The 14,038-nt window shown below is 35.4% G+C and overlaps 1 protein-coding gene across 2 annotated transcripts; it reads left to right on the forward strand.

Annotated features, from left to right (window-relative positions):
- The first annotated feature begins 1,740 nt into the window (after positions 1-1,740).
- LOC126976010 (phenylalanine--tRNA ligase alpha subunit) lies at positions 1,741-11,103 on the forward strand. 2 transcript variants are annotated; one of them, XM_050824146.1, is made up of 6 exons: positions 1,743-2,134; positions 2,786-3,140; positions 4,205-4,482; positions 7,224-7,364; positions 9,341-9,548; positions 10,866-11,103. In XM_050824146.1, the coding sequence occupies exons 1-6, from the start codon at positions 1,862-1,864 to the stop codon at positions 11,084-11,086; spliced, it is 1,476 nt and encodes a 491-aa protein (XP_050680103.1). In that variant the 5' UTR covers positions 1,743-1,861; the 3' UTR covers positions 11,087-11,103. The 2 variants fall into 2 exon arrangements, with proteins under 2 accessions (XP_050680104.1, XP_050680103.1); XM_050824147.1 differs by lacking the exon at positions 10,866-11,103 and having other exon boundaries at positions 1,741-2,134; positions 7,232-7,364; positions 9,341-9,357.
- The last annotated feature ends 2,935 nt before the right edge of the window (positions 11,104-14,038 follow it).

Genomic DNA, 14,038 nt, shown 5'->3' on the forward strand with positions numbered 1-14,038 from the left:
GACTTCAAAAACTGAAAAGTATTTGAAGTACCTACTACTAATAACTAAAAATTTAATTTAATACACCTTCACCTTTAATATTAATAAAATGCTATTATTTATATGTGCTACCTAGTGATAGGTTTTAAGTCGGTGCCGAGCCCTAAACAAAATAAAACTTAAATTACAATCTTAATATTAACAGCTAACATTCTGTAATAATTAAGGTTGTCTGGCCACGCGCTTCTGTCCGCTTGGGTTTTGTTCTAGAATCTAGACGAAGCTATCCCGCTCTCACGCGTGTCGAGAATAGGTACCTACTCATTTACTATTACATTTGGCTTGGCACCGACTTCAAAGCTATCATTAAGTAAGCACATACAAATAAAAGTATTTTATTAATATTAAAGGTAAAGCTGTACCAATTAAATAAAATTTTTAGTTAGTTCACTGTTCAGTTTTTGAAGTCGGTATTTTTAAACGTAGTTTATTTTTTAGTGTAAGTTAATAATTAAAATATATAATCAACCTGAATGAAAACTCCAAAAAAAGCCGTACACAAAAAACAATTATATCATCGAGGTAAACAAAAATTTTCATAAAATGAAAACTACTGGGCTATAGGTAGGTATGTAAAAATTTTATGGGACCAAATGGCATCTATTCTGCATCGAACTAAAGAAAAATTACGTAAATCGGATCATAAATCTCAGAGTAATCGGTGTACATACATAAAAAATACCGATCGAAATGATAACCTCCTCCTTTTTAAAGTCGGTTAAAAACGGCTTCAAGCTTCACGCCAGGCAAACAGCAAAATATTAAATATGCAAAGACTAAAATATTCTATAATACCCAACACCCACGGCTATTGAGAATAACTTCCGCACACAATACAAATTAAAAACAAATAAGCTAAGCAACAATAATAAACAATATATTTTAAGTAGCTAATGAGCACCGATAAAACAACCGACGCATCGGGTATCTGATAAGAGCCTGAATTATATGAGTTGTGTCAATTTAAAGAATCAGGATCACTTCATTTAACAATAATAGATAGCTTCTTTAAATTGGTATAGGTAACACATAATATTATATCATCTACACAATTACACAATATTATTGCTTTCCGAAAAGTATAATCTAATAATAAACGATAACAATAAATATTTATGATATTACAAAAACCAAAATATGCCCGCTGGCAGATATTTAATATTATTCTCTGCGCAAATTGAAATCGGCTACGAAATAATTACAATATATACTACGAACTTAGTAGGTACTTACAACTGATTTTGAATTTGAACGCTGAGCTGAATCCTATTCGTTCTCGGCTTTCGCTGATTACTGAATGATGTCATTTATTCATTGGCAGACTGTCATCTCTACTCATATGTCATTTTTTAGTAGTTTTTTTTTTAAATTCCTATCAAATAGTTTTTGGCCTGCACGTTCAGTTCATCCGCCTGTTTCAATAGACTTCACTGTTTCAGTAGATAGGTAGGATTTCTTGTTCGATTAAATTAGAGTGTTTTAGCTTTAAGGCAAGGTAACAAAGTATTCACTCTCAAAAGTATGTGCGTATAACATGCTGTTCTATAGAACATATATGTTATACAATAGAACGTCATTTAGTACGTTTAATTAGGTGGCAACTATAGGGTATGTATGTAGTTCAAACTTATCACATCATATTAATTGTATTTTGTAACAATGACAATTATTGAAAACTGATTGACAATGACATTGACAAATAACCTCATCATTCCAATTTCCAAGTTCCAATGTCGGAAAGTTGGATTGGATTACGAATTGCCGAAATCCAATAAACAAAATAAATTTAAATAAGCATTAGCCAGATATAATTTACTTAGCAATGGATATAAGTGAACGAATTTTGAAATATTTAAGTAACTCTGAAAATGTGGATACATTAAAGTTAGCTAGCGAATTTAATGAAGATCATCAGAAAATCGTTGGTGCCGTCAAAAGCATAGAGGCACTTGAGATGGTTATTTCTGAGGCAGTTAAAAGCACGAAATGGGAATTAACTGATGAAGGCCACTCGGTTGCCAGCGCTGGTAGTCATGAAGCCGTTTTGTACAGGGGTATCCCCGAGGAAGGCATACTTCAAGCTGAGGTTATGAAGGTAATGATACTAATCAAAAAACAATGTAAACTTTTTTTTATTAAAGATTTGGACAAACGTTGGCATATGATCAACTCAGCCCATAATCTTATGTAAAATCAGAGAACACACAAAAGTGCTGCCTACTTTATAAATAGTTGATAATATGAATCTGAAAACTCAAAAGACATTGGTATATGCCATGGTGAGGATGGAATGGGGGGCACTATAGTCGGAGTTAGTGATACTACCTTTTATGCCGCCAAACTTAAATTAATGTACTACTAAATTCTAGGACAAACCTTCCTATTTGCTTGTTACAAGTAGATATTACACCTTCAAAGAAGCAGCAAGAGCATAATAATGATGATTGATAATGCATAGACAACTACCACCATTAGGCCCACAGGCTTGTTCTTGAATCCATCAAAATAATTTCGAAAGAAATTGTGTGAAAACCGTTAACTGTTTGGTATAATTGTTAACCTCCGATTTGCTAAATTATCTCATTAGATCAGTGATCTTGAAGACTGTTACAAATCTGGTGTGTTCCGGATTTTTAAAATGCAATTCGTCAAAATTGTTTCATATTATTGTGTTACAATGAATTGTAGAGCGTGTACAATTCTACTCTCTTAAAATTTCTAATATTTATTATTTATTTGTTTTCAGAAAGTTCCAAATGCTAAAGTTGGATTTAGCAAAGCAATGTCACTTGGTTGGATTTTCATAGACAAGTCTGGAGGTGCTCCAATTGTGAAGCGCAAGGTTTCAAGTATCCAAGACATCGTACAAGAAAACCTCAATGAAATCAAAAAGGGAATAGATAATTTGGCTGAGAATGTCAGGAATGATTACAAGAAACGGAAACTACTTCAGGAGATTACACTAAAGAGCTTCATCCTGAGAAAGGGGCCACAGTTTGCCACAACGATAAAAAAATTAGAGACTGATTTAACTAGTGAGATGATTTTGAGTGGCTCTTGGAAGACGTTGCAGTTCAAACCATATAACTTTGACGCTTTGGGTGTGTATTCGATCCAACATATATTTCAATCTGAAAAATGGAAATTCTTTACAGTAGCGATTTTGTTTTATTCTGATTCATGAAGAATATTGTAAAAAAATATGTAATGTAAAAATGATGTAGTACTACTGATGGTAAAAGTTAACTGCCGCTTAAAGCCAACAAAATTGTACCACAAATGAATTTAGTTTCAGGTTTTGTGTTTTTTTTTAATTTATATAATGTATGGGATGCTGGTTGATGTCAATATGTTATAGATTTGATATTGTTGCTACTTATGTTACAATTTTAAACTCTAATACCAGACAGTATACTAAGACTTACTGAGCACAAATTCAAGAAAAATATTAAGACTTCTTTTACAAAAAATGCTTACTATAATAAAGTAGTTATATAGAGGATAATGCATTGTTCTTGTCTGGTTATGTGTAGGCCACCTTAAATTTTATAATATTATATTAAATAGGCTAACTTGTTATATGATTTAAAAGATGAGCTGGGAGTTTCTTAACAGTTCGTCTCCCCATGTCATAACATAACCCAATTATGCACAACCATGATACTCGGCTGATGTCTGCTGGTAAGTTCGAGGTTCCTAGAATCAATAACTACTACGGAGATAGAAGTTTGAAAAAACACCTACCTTATCTATTAAACAGCTAGCCTGAGGACATCCGACTAGAAACCAGTAAAAGAAAATTTAAAACTAAACTTTACTAAAAATATTTATTGTCAACACTGCCTTAAAATTATAATTAGATTTTTTATTATATTTTTATCAATATTTGTTAATTACACTTGTATAAAATCAATGTTCTAATAAGCATTAATGTATTACAAGAGACTTGATCATGCAGACAAACTGTCCAAAAAGTTTTGCGGGACTATGTTAGCTTTTAAGATTCTTTCTGTAAATTATTAATAGTATAAATAAATAAGAATAAAAAATAGTATTTCATGACATGACCAAGTGTTGTTGCAATATGTTATGTTATTGTCAGTTCCAATGGTAAATGAATCTATTTCTATTACTTTGATAAAGCTGACACAATGATTCCCTACAGGTCAACCTCCAGAGTGTGGTAATCTCCATCCATTGCTTAAAGTGAGATCAGAGTTTAGAGAGATTTTCCTGGAGATGGGGTTTGAAGAGATGCCAACGAACCAGTACATTGAGAGCTCATTCTGGAACTTTGATGCACTCTTTCAGCCCCAACAGCACCCGGCTCGGGACGCACATGACACGTTCTTTATATCATCACCTGCATCTACAACTCAGTTCCCCATGGATTACTTAGAGAGGGTTAAGAAGGTGCATAGCGAAGGCGGATTTGGTTCACAGGTTTGTTAAATAAATTTATGCTTGAATGGTTGAAGACATTATTTTATGTCAATTAAATGCTAAAATATTTGCAATCTTAACAATATATTTTAACCTTGACTGAATTATAAAATATACAAACTACTGGAGTTCAAATGTCATGATTAAATCTTGGTAAAGGAATAAATTACAAAAAAGCATTAATTATTAACAAATTTATGCTTCTGTAATCAGAAATGTTATGAAATTGGTATAATCTTATCTATATTCGCAATGAAGGTCATTGCAATGTATGCATGTATACAGTCTTTGTGAGTATTGCAAATTTTGTTGTGTAACATAACTTAAGCATAAATTGTATTGTAAATAGAGTACTCCATCCTATAGCGCGGTACCCTTATAAGGCGTTTCATATTACACGCTTTCAATCCGCCGTATAACACGGGCACTTCGCTATATAACGCGGGGATTTCCACGTACATATTTTTCAGTACTGTGAAATTTATAATGTACTAACTGACCCGACTGACGTTGTTCTGAATATAATAAATAAAATAATGTTTTTTAAGAATTGAAACACCACTATCACCATGGATAACCGAAGTAAATAAAGTTGTCGCACATAGCGGTAATCGTCACTCACAAAGATGAACTCTTTGTATAAAGTATCGATCTACATAGAAGATGGATTCTAATGGTTCATAAATTTAATTTGTGGCAAAACTTAAGATTTATCAATCTACGTAAAAATATTCTGATAGATACACCGACACACACAAACAACCGTATTTAATCTACCAAGTATTAGCTAAAATTAAGTTTATTTTGTACCTCCTGAGAGATAGATAGATGTGTAGATTCTAACTAGTTATTTATTTTAAACTATTCTTTCAATTTGATTTCTGAACAAAGGAAGAACAAGTTTTTTTACCTTTTAAACCTTCCCTGGCCTTCCACAAATAATTCATGACCAAAATTAGCCACATCGGTCTAGCCGTTCTCGAGTTTTAGCGAGACTAACGAACAGCAATTCATTTTTATATATATAGATTGTACAGTTCATAATTAGCTGCGCGTACCTTTGCACGTGTGTCAATGTGTTATAACAAAATTAATTTATTTTATTGCATTTGAGTTAATAAAATAGTAAATCTAGGCAAACAATTAGAAACACTTGTTACGAATTGTGATTAATTATTATTATAACGAATTACGCGGTAGAAAGCCGCGTTATAGCCCTATAAACCAAGAAACCATTCTACCGCGTTATACGGAGCATTACCTGTATGTGTTAAATTATGAAATTGTGAATATTGATTTCAAAGAGACAATTCCAAATGATCCAACCAACAAACAACTGTTGGTAAATAATAAAATGTAATAGTTTGATATTTATAAGTAGAGACCGGATTATATGCAAATGTTCAAATTCAAATTCAAATATTTTTATTCAAAAAAGGATTTAAAATCACTTATTGAACGTCAAAATCTACCACCCATTCAAAAGAGACTGCCTCAGACCTGAGAAGATTGGGCGTAAGATGAGTATCTTACGCCCAATCTTCTCAGGTCTAAAAGAAAAAAAGAAAGCCCGCTGAGTAGCGGGCTTTCTTTTTTTTAATATAAAATATGGATTACAATGTAATATCGTACAATAAACATTTATAATTAAAGAGCCTGAGGGTGTTCGCTTTATTCCCAGTCCGTGGTGTCATTAAGAAAATCGTTTATGCTATAATAACCTTTCCCACACAAACGTTTTTTAACAATTCTTTTAAATTTCGTAACACATTTGTTTTGTACATTTTCTGGGATAATGCATATTGCATATGCTCTTGCATATTTAGTACCTTTTCAGCGATAGTTGCATATTTTAGAAAAAAAAATATGCATATTTACGTTCGATCTCGCTCGACGTTCGAAGCTTTTCATAGTAAGCCCAGACATTGCACTCAAATTTAAATTCTGCCCAGTAACCTCAGTAGACGTAGAACGCTCCTTTTGCGCTTACAAAAATTTATTAAACGATCGTAGACACAATTTGTCTATCATTTAGAAAAGTACGTACTTAGTAGTAGGTACATATTTTTAAAGATAATCTTAAATTTCATAGTTATCTAAGTAGGTATATCTTGTAATAGTTTTTTTCACAAATACGATTGTCAGTATAAACCTATATAAAATAAAATATTTAAAAATATGACTTTTTTTTCTGTTTAATTGTATGCATATTTTGGCCCATTTTATGGATTTTCGTGCATGTTTTAGCTATTTTACTTGCATATTTTGGGCATTTTTTGTAGCATATAATCCGGTCTCTATTTATAAGTGTAATTTTTCTTACCTGCATGAGTAAATAACTTAGGGACTTATAATTATTGTAAGATATGTTATTAGGGATGGCCCGAACTTCGTTTCACATTCGGAACTTCGGCGGCAATAACAGAACTTCGGCATTTGGCCGCATTATTTGGTACAATAAAAAACTAAACAAAGTATCTGTTCTTTTTTGATTGAAAATAATAGAAACGAATTCGAAAGTTCGTATTCGGTTCAAACCACGTTCGGCCCATCACTAATTGTTGTACAATAATTATTGGTACAGTTTACTAGAATAGTTATATATAACAAACAATATGCAATATTATAATGACTCGTCTAACTGACAATATAAGTTATTATTAAGAACAAGTGGCTCCTTGACCCAATCATATATCTTTCAACATTGTTTCTTATATGGATCATGAATCTGAGCTTGTCAGGGTTACAGATACGAGTGGAAGATTGAAGAGGCACAGAAGAACCTGCTGCGGACACACACGACGGCTGTGAGTGCACGCATGTTGTACCAACTGGCCCAGCAGAACACCTTCACGCCACGGAAATACTTCAGTATAGACAAGGTAAAGCACAGGGCAAAGATTTAAAACTGTTTAGAGTTAGCGCGCGATTTGAATGCATCTCCACCCGCTTTTCGCACGCCGTCACTCACCTTGCGCGCCTATACGAGGGCTGCACTAAAAGTATCGGGAATGGAATATTTCCACTGTTACTGTCATATTAAAATCTTTTTAATTGATAACTCCTTGGTTTTAAAACTCGAATACCATTTATTTATTTAAAAAAAGATTCTCGGTCTTGTCACAGGGTCTTTTCAAACTTGTTTAGTCGTTGAGAAAATGGAATTGACTCGAGAAAATTCTAGAGCGATGATTTATTATGACTTTCGACGTGGTTTAACACAAAAACAGTGTGTTGACCGGATGATTTCTGCATTTGGTGATGAGGCCCCATCCAAAACCACAATTAATCGCTGGTTTGCTGAATTTCAAAGTGGACGTGTCAAGCTCAGTGATGATCCCCGTCAAGATCGTCCAAAAACTGCAGTCACCAAAGAAAACGTTGATGCTGTGCGTAAGCTGATTGAGGAAGATCGACATGTGACATACCGCGAAATTCAGGCAACTTTAGTGCCGCCCTCGTAGTGTAGTGCTGTGTCGTAGTCGTTAATACTAAAGTTGCGATTCTGTGTTATTTTTTGATTTTAATAATGACTTATTCGAGTCTTGTTTTTATTCATCGCCACGCACGAGAAATGGCGAATTCAAACTCCAAACTCGGGCAAAGTATCCAATGAGTCAAATAAGGACCCAGTGACCGCGGGACAACACTGGTTTAACGCCACCCACAAATCATTCAATTAAAGTAATTGGGACTCTTGCGATCATACAATAAGATGTAATTCAGATCGCACAGCGCTACTAACCTAAATTTTTTTTTCACCTAGTATTTCCTCTCTTTCTATCGCGTGACTCTTACCTCTTCTGACGACATTAGGGTTGACTTCTATACCTAAAAGCGTACCTAGTTTAAGGTCATCTTATAAAAATAGCTGAGTTTTTTCTATTATATAAATAGGTATATAATCGTAATTTAAAATCAATACTCTTTCGTTGTGAAACCTACATTAGCTGAAGATAGTAATGTATGCGTTGGAAGACCACGACATAGTCAAACTTACTAAGTATATAGGAAATAAATAAGTATCTATCATTAATGGTAATTTCATTATAATAATAATCAATTAAAATTTGATTGTTTCAGTGTCTTTATTTATTTATTTACTAGCTGACCCGACAGACGGTGTTCTGTATATAATAAATAAAAGAATGTTTTTATATGAATTTGTCAATAATATAACATAACATCAAAAATTACTTTTTAAAATATGCACCCTGTTGCAGAACTGTCAAACCGTGGGTCAATAAATTCTCTCATAAAAATCATGTATAGATACATGAAAGGAAAAACAAATTTGTTGTTTTTATTTAATTTAGCAACATTTTCCTATTTATTCACGTTTTAAACCTTCTCTGGACTTCCACAAATAATTCAAGACCAAAATTAGCCAAATCGGTCCAGCCGTTCTCGAGTTTTAGCGAGACTAACGAATAGCTATTCATTTTTATATATATATAGATTCATGTATAGGAAACAAACAGTATTATGATAAATATCAGCAAAATATCTTAAAACTCACACTTTCACCAGTTGAAGTTTCCAACAATTTAGGAAGCTTATAAATTTCGATCGCAATGCATTGCTTTTTTTATGTTTCTCCAATATTAAAATATCGATCGTAACTGTGTAGTAGGTGACAACAAAACTCGCGTGCGTCACTGCTCGTTTGTGAGTCCCAACTGACTAGCTTACTCTGTAGAGGACTTCGTCCGCACCATACGGAAACAAATAGCCGATTACTGACTGAGCGAGCAGCCTCCCGAGGAAGGCTCGGTCGTTTGTCTCACGGGCTGCCTCGCGAGACTGCTCGCACAGTCAGTACGCGCGGCTATTGACGTGTTGCTGTTGAACGGTGCAGGTGTTCCGCAACGAGACGTTGGACGCGACGCACCTGGCTGAGTTTCAGCAGGTGGAGGGCGTGGTGGCGGCGCGAGGGCTGGGACTGGCCGACCTCATCTCGCTGCTGGACGCCTTCTTCCGCCGGCTCGGCTTCCACAGGCTGCAGTTCAAGCCGGCCTACAACCCTTACACCGAGCCTAGCATGGAGATCTTCGCATACCACGAAGGTTTGGAATTGTTTCCAAGTTTTTTTTACAAAGAGGCTCCTTTGCACAGGACGCCGGCTAGATTATGGGTACCACAACGGTGCCTATTTCTGCGGTGAAGCAGTAATGTGTACGCTTTACTGTGTTTCGGTCTGAAGGGCGCCGTAGCTAGTGAAATTACTGGACAAATGAGACTTAACATCTTTCTTATGTCTCAAGGTGACGAGCGTAATTGTACTGCCGCTCAGAATTATTTGGGCTTTTCAAGAATCCTGAGCGGCACTGCATTGTAATGGGCAGGGCGTATCAATTATCATCAGCTGAACTGCTCGTATATCGAACTAATAGTATTTTATTAATATGCAAGGTAAAGTTTTGCATAAGAGGTGTATTAAAATAAATATTTAGTTATTTGATACTTTTCAGTTTTTGAAGTCGGTTTTGTTAATCGATTTTTTTTTACCTTTTTGTATCAGTTAATAATTATAATATATAATCAACTTGAATTAAAACTCCTAAAAAAGCCGTACACAAAAAACAATATCATCGAGGTAAACAAATATTTTCATAAAAAAATTTCATAAAATGAAAACTACTGGGCCAAAGTCCAAACTATCTAAAAATTTTATGAGACCAAATAGCATCTATTCTGCACCGAACTAAAGAAAAATTACGTAAATCGGATCTTAATCCCAGAGTAATCTGTGTACATAATACCGATATAAAAAAATACCGATCGAATTGATAACCTCCTCCAACACGTCCTGAGGATGCCTCGTGTAGAGGTGAAACACGTGTCGAATTGTTTTAAAAACAAATATTGGCGGAATTAACACTAAAGAAAACTTAAATCATTTGTATAATTATGGATTTCCGCAAAGTGGCGCCTAATTCTATAAATTTTTTTTTTTACTCAACACTTACACAAGTTGAACATCTCGTTCTTCTCGTCACCAAGTCAAAGTCAAATAAACTTTATTCAATTAGGCTTAAAATAAGCTCTTTTGGATCGTTACAATAAATATTTCTTTTAAATTACTGAATCTTCCATATGTTCGGAAAAAGTTGAGCTCGTGAGAAGAACATCATCAACAACGTAAGAATGCTTCGTGAACAAGATGGTCGTGATTACTGTCATAATTAATAATCGCATGCAACAAGGATATAATGGTTTATTAACTATAACAGGTCGACCTGGCACCACAAGCATCACCCGTTTGCGAGTTGACGCATGGACCACACATGGACACATATTTGAGGGATGGAGACAACCCGGCACACGACGCCGCCGCAAGCCACAATTATCCTAATCAGAATTTCGTTGTTCATTCTATCCAGGTCTTGGCAAATGGATAGAGATAGGCAACTCGGGCGTGTTCCGGCCAGAGATGCTGCTTCCCATGGGACTACCTGAAGACGTTTCGGTGATCGCGTGGGGCCTCTCACTCGAAAGGCCCACCATGATCAAATATGGCCTGAACAACATCAGGGATCTTGTTGGTCCTAAAGTGGACCTTCAGATGGTCCAGAACAATCCGATTTGTAGACTTGATAAATAAATTATTCTATCATACAATTGGTTTCTTTTTACTCGTTTAGCCTTAGATCCCACTGCTCAAGCCACTGCACTGCGCAGCGGCGAGGTTGTGCTTTATAACCGACCGAAGTTGTCGAATACGTATTAATATAAAAAAAGTTAATTAAAAAGTTTTTATCGCGGACGTCCATTAGTCTGTGGTTCAAAAAAACGGCGTGGTACGGATATCTCGAGAACGACTTCACGAAACGACTTAATTTTTTTTTCACAATTTTCAGAATTAAGCAGAGAAGGTTCCTTTCGGAAAACACTACTGTAGGCATTTTCAATTTTTTTTTGAAAACGCAGGTGATTCGATTTTTATTCGAACTTTAACTTTTAAAAAAAATATTGCATGAGCGTTCGAGGCGTGCACTTTTGGATTTTCCATGTTTTTTTTTTTTTCAATTTTTTACATAATTTCATTTAAAATTAAATAAAAACATATGGTTGCAATTTATATCAAAAAATTAATTATAATACTAAAAATAATTACAGCTAATTGCGGCCAATTTTATACAGGAAACCTATCTGTAATATATGCTCCCTCGAATGAACGTTCATTTAAAATTAGTTTTATCAAAAAAACAGAATCGAGCAGTGGGATGTTTATTTTATTTTAAATTAAAATAATGTTGCTGAGAAGTTGGATTGGCTATCCAACTGATTTACATAACGGTGATCTCGAGAAGATAGAACTTTTGTAGGTATACTACCCACTAACTATTTCATTTACCGTTATACACTGCCTTCAAAGAATGTGTCAAATTTATTACTTTTAAATTATGGCAACATCAATATCATGATGATAATTTTAATGTGAGTAGGACAGCAGTTATGACGTCATTGTTCGCGCTACTATAGATACCGCGGGTGTTGGCTATTTTGGGTTACTTTATCAGCATTTAAAATAATTTAAAAAAACACTTTTAAAGGTTTAAAACGCATCAAATCCTTGTAAAAGTCCCACTGAAAACATGATCAGAAAAGGTCACGAAACGTCAAGTTAACTAATGTAAAAATAGTTACAATTAAACGAGTTTTAATCCTTCAAAAAGTGTTTTGTTAAATGTGTAACACTCTTGTTTTTAACAATTAAATATGTAAACTATTGAAACAGATTAAAACAAAATGTAAGAAATAAATATGCATATTTCCTATTCTGTTTCTTTATTTTTTTTAATGGCAAAGAAAGACACGAGCGTGAGATCTGGTGTTAAGTGATCACCGCCGCCCACAATGTCTTGCAACATCAGAGGAATCACAGGAGCGTTGCCGGCCTTTAAGGAAGGTGTCCGCGCTTTTTTTGTACTAACCCGCACAAGGAAGCTCACTGGAAAAAAGCTTGAAAACCGCACTGTGGAGGACCGCCATACTGCGCTTTGTAGGGCGCTAGAATGTGGGGTGGCTTGAAGTATTGCCGTGCTCTATTTATGACGCCCAGCTTCTTCGAAGCGAATTTGGCTTTGCCCTCCGGCATGGCTACGGAATTGGCAATCGCTCGAGATTTCGAGACCCAGTATTCCGCTACCAGGCGAGGCTTTATGTCATATATCAAGCATTTTCGAAGTGAAAACTTCTTTAGCATCGTTGTGATTTGAAAGTCGATGAAACGAAAAAGCGCGACAGTAAAAAGAGACCCACATAAATTCATACGATTTACAGTGTTTAATACCAGGCAATCATAGTTGAAGAAGAGATTGTCTTATGTATGACGCGAGTATACCTTAATATATTCTGACGTCATGCGCACGACGTATTACTACATAGACACCAGGAGGACATAAATATGGTAGCGGTGATAGTAATGTCTTTCATAGCGGTTGTCATCCTAGGAACATGTACCAGGACTACATATGCAGTTAAGAGTTTCATGTACAATGCAGGTTTCACTTCTGATATGTGTACTTAGTGCGCACGCAATTTTTTTTTGAGATGGTAAGTACATGATGATGATCAGTGCCGTGAATACAACACAACAATGAAACAACGTCTTTGCAACGCCTAGTGATCGAGCCGTTCATAAACCATTTGATCGTTGACGATAAAACAATAAATCGAATGGTTGGAACTGATACCTCCTGGCCCCTCCAAACTAGATTTAGAAAATTACTTACCTATATGTAGCCCTATAAAATAATAATAAATAAATAAATAAAAGGTATTTATTTCAGGCATAATAATAGAACCCATAGTTACAAAAAAAGTTGGACACTGTAAAGGGGTGCCAAGTTAAAAGTAAAATTAGACTAACTAAAACTATATAAATATTGCACAAATTTGTGCAGTCATTTTTTATTCTTGTCCATGTGAACAGAGATCAAGCGCTTAAACACTGGATTCCTGATGTCGTCAGAGACAGCCACGAGTATTTTGTTGTCGGAACGTTGCAGTCTCCGCCAGAAAGAGGCAACGCGAGACCGAATTATGGCGAAAAAGTCGGGGACCCCAGCGTCTGCGAACGTGCCCGACGCGCCGCACCGCGGGAGCCGCATAAGAGCCCGGAACGCATCATTGTACGGGACTCTTATTCTGCTCACAGCTTTCTGAGAAAACGTTACCCACAGCTGGCAGGTGTACATGCCAAAACAGTATGCCTTGAATAATGTGGTTTTTACATCCTTGCTGCATTTTACAAATCGTCGAGCGAGCATGTTGCCTCTGACTGCAAGGGCCCTCCGCTCGCGCTCAATGTCATCATCGTCATACAACCGTTCCGTCAACAAATGTCCTAGGTACCTGAACTGCTTAACTACACCAACCACCGTGCCGTACAAAAACATACTCGGTACTCTCTCCGGAGGCTGTCTTGCCTTAAACACCATCATTTAAATTTTAGAAACGTTGTATTTTAGTCCGTGCGCATTTCCAAAATGCTCACAGACTGAAAGCAGCTTCCTCAACCCCTTGATCGAGGGGCTGAGGAGCACCATGT

This window comes from Leptidea sinapis, chromosome 39 (assembly GCF_905404315.1).
Source record: "Leptidea sinapis chromosome 39, ilLepSina1.1, whole genome shotgun sequence".
NCBI classification, from domain to species: domain Eukaryota; kingdom Metazoa; phylum Arthropoda; class Insecta; order Lepidoptera; family Pieridae; genus Leptidea; species Leptidea sinapis.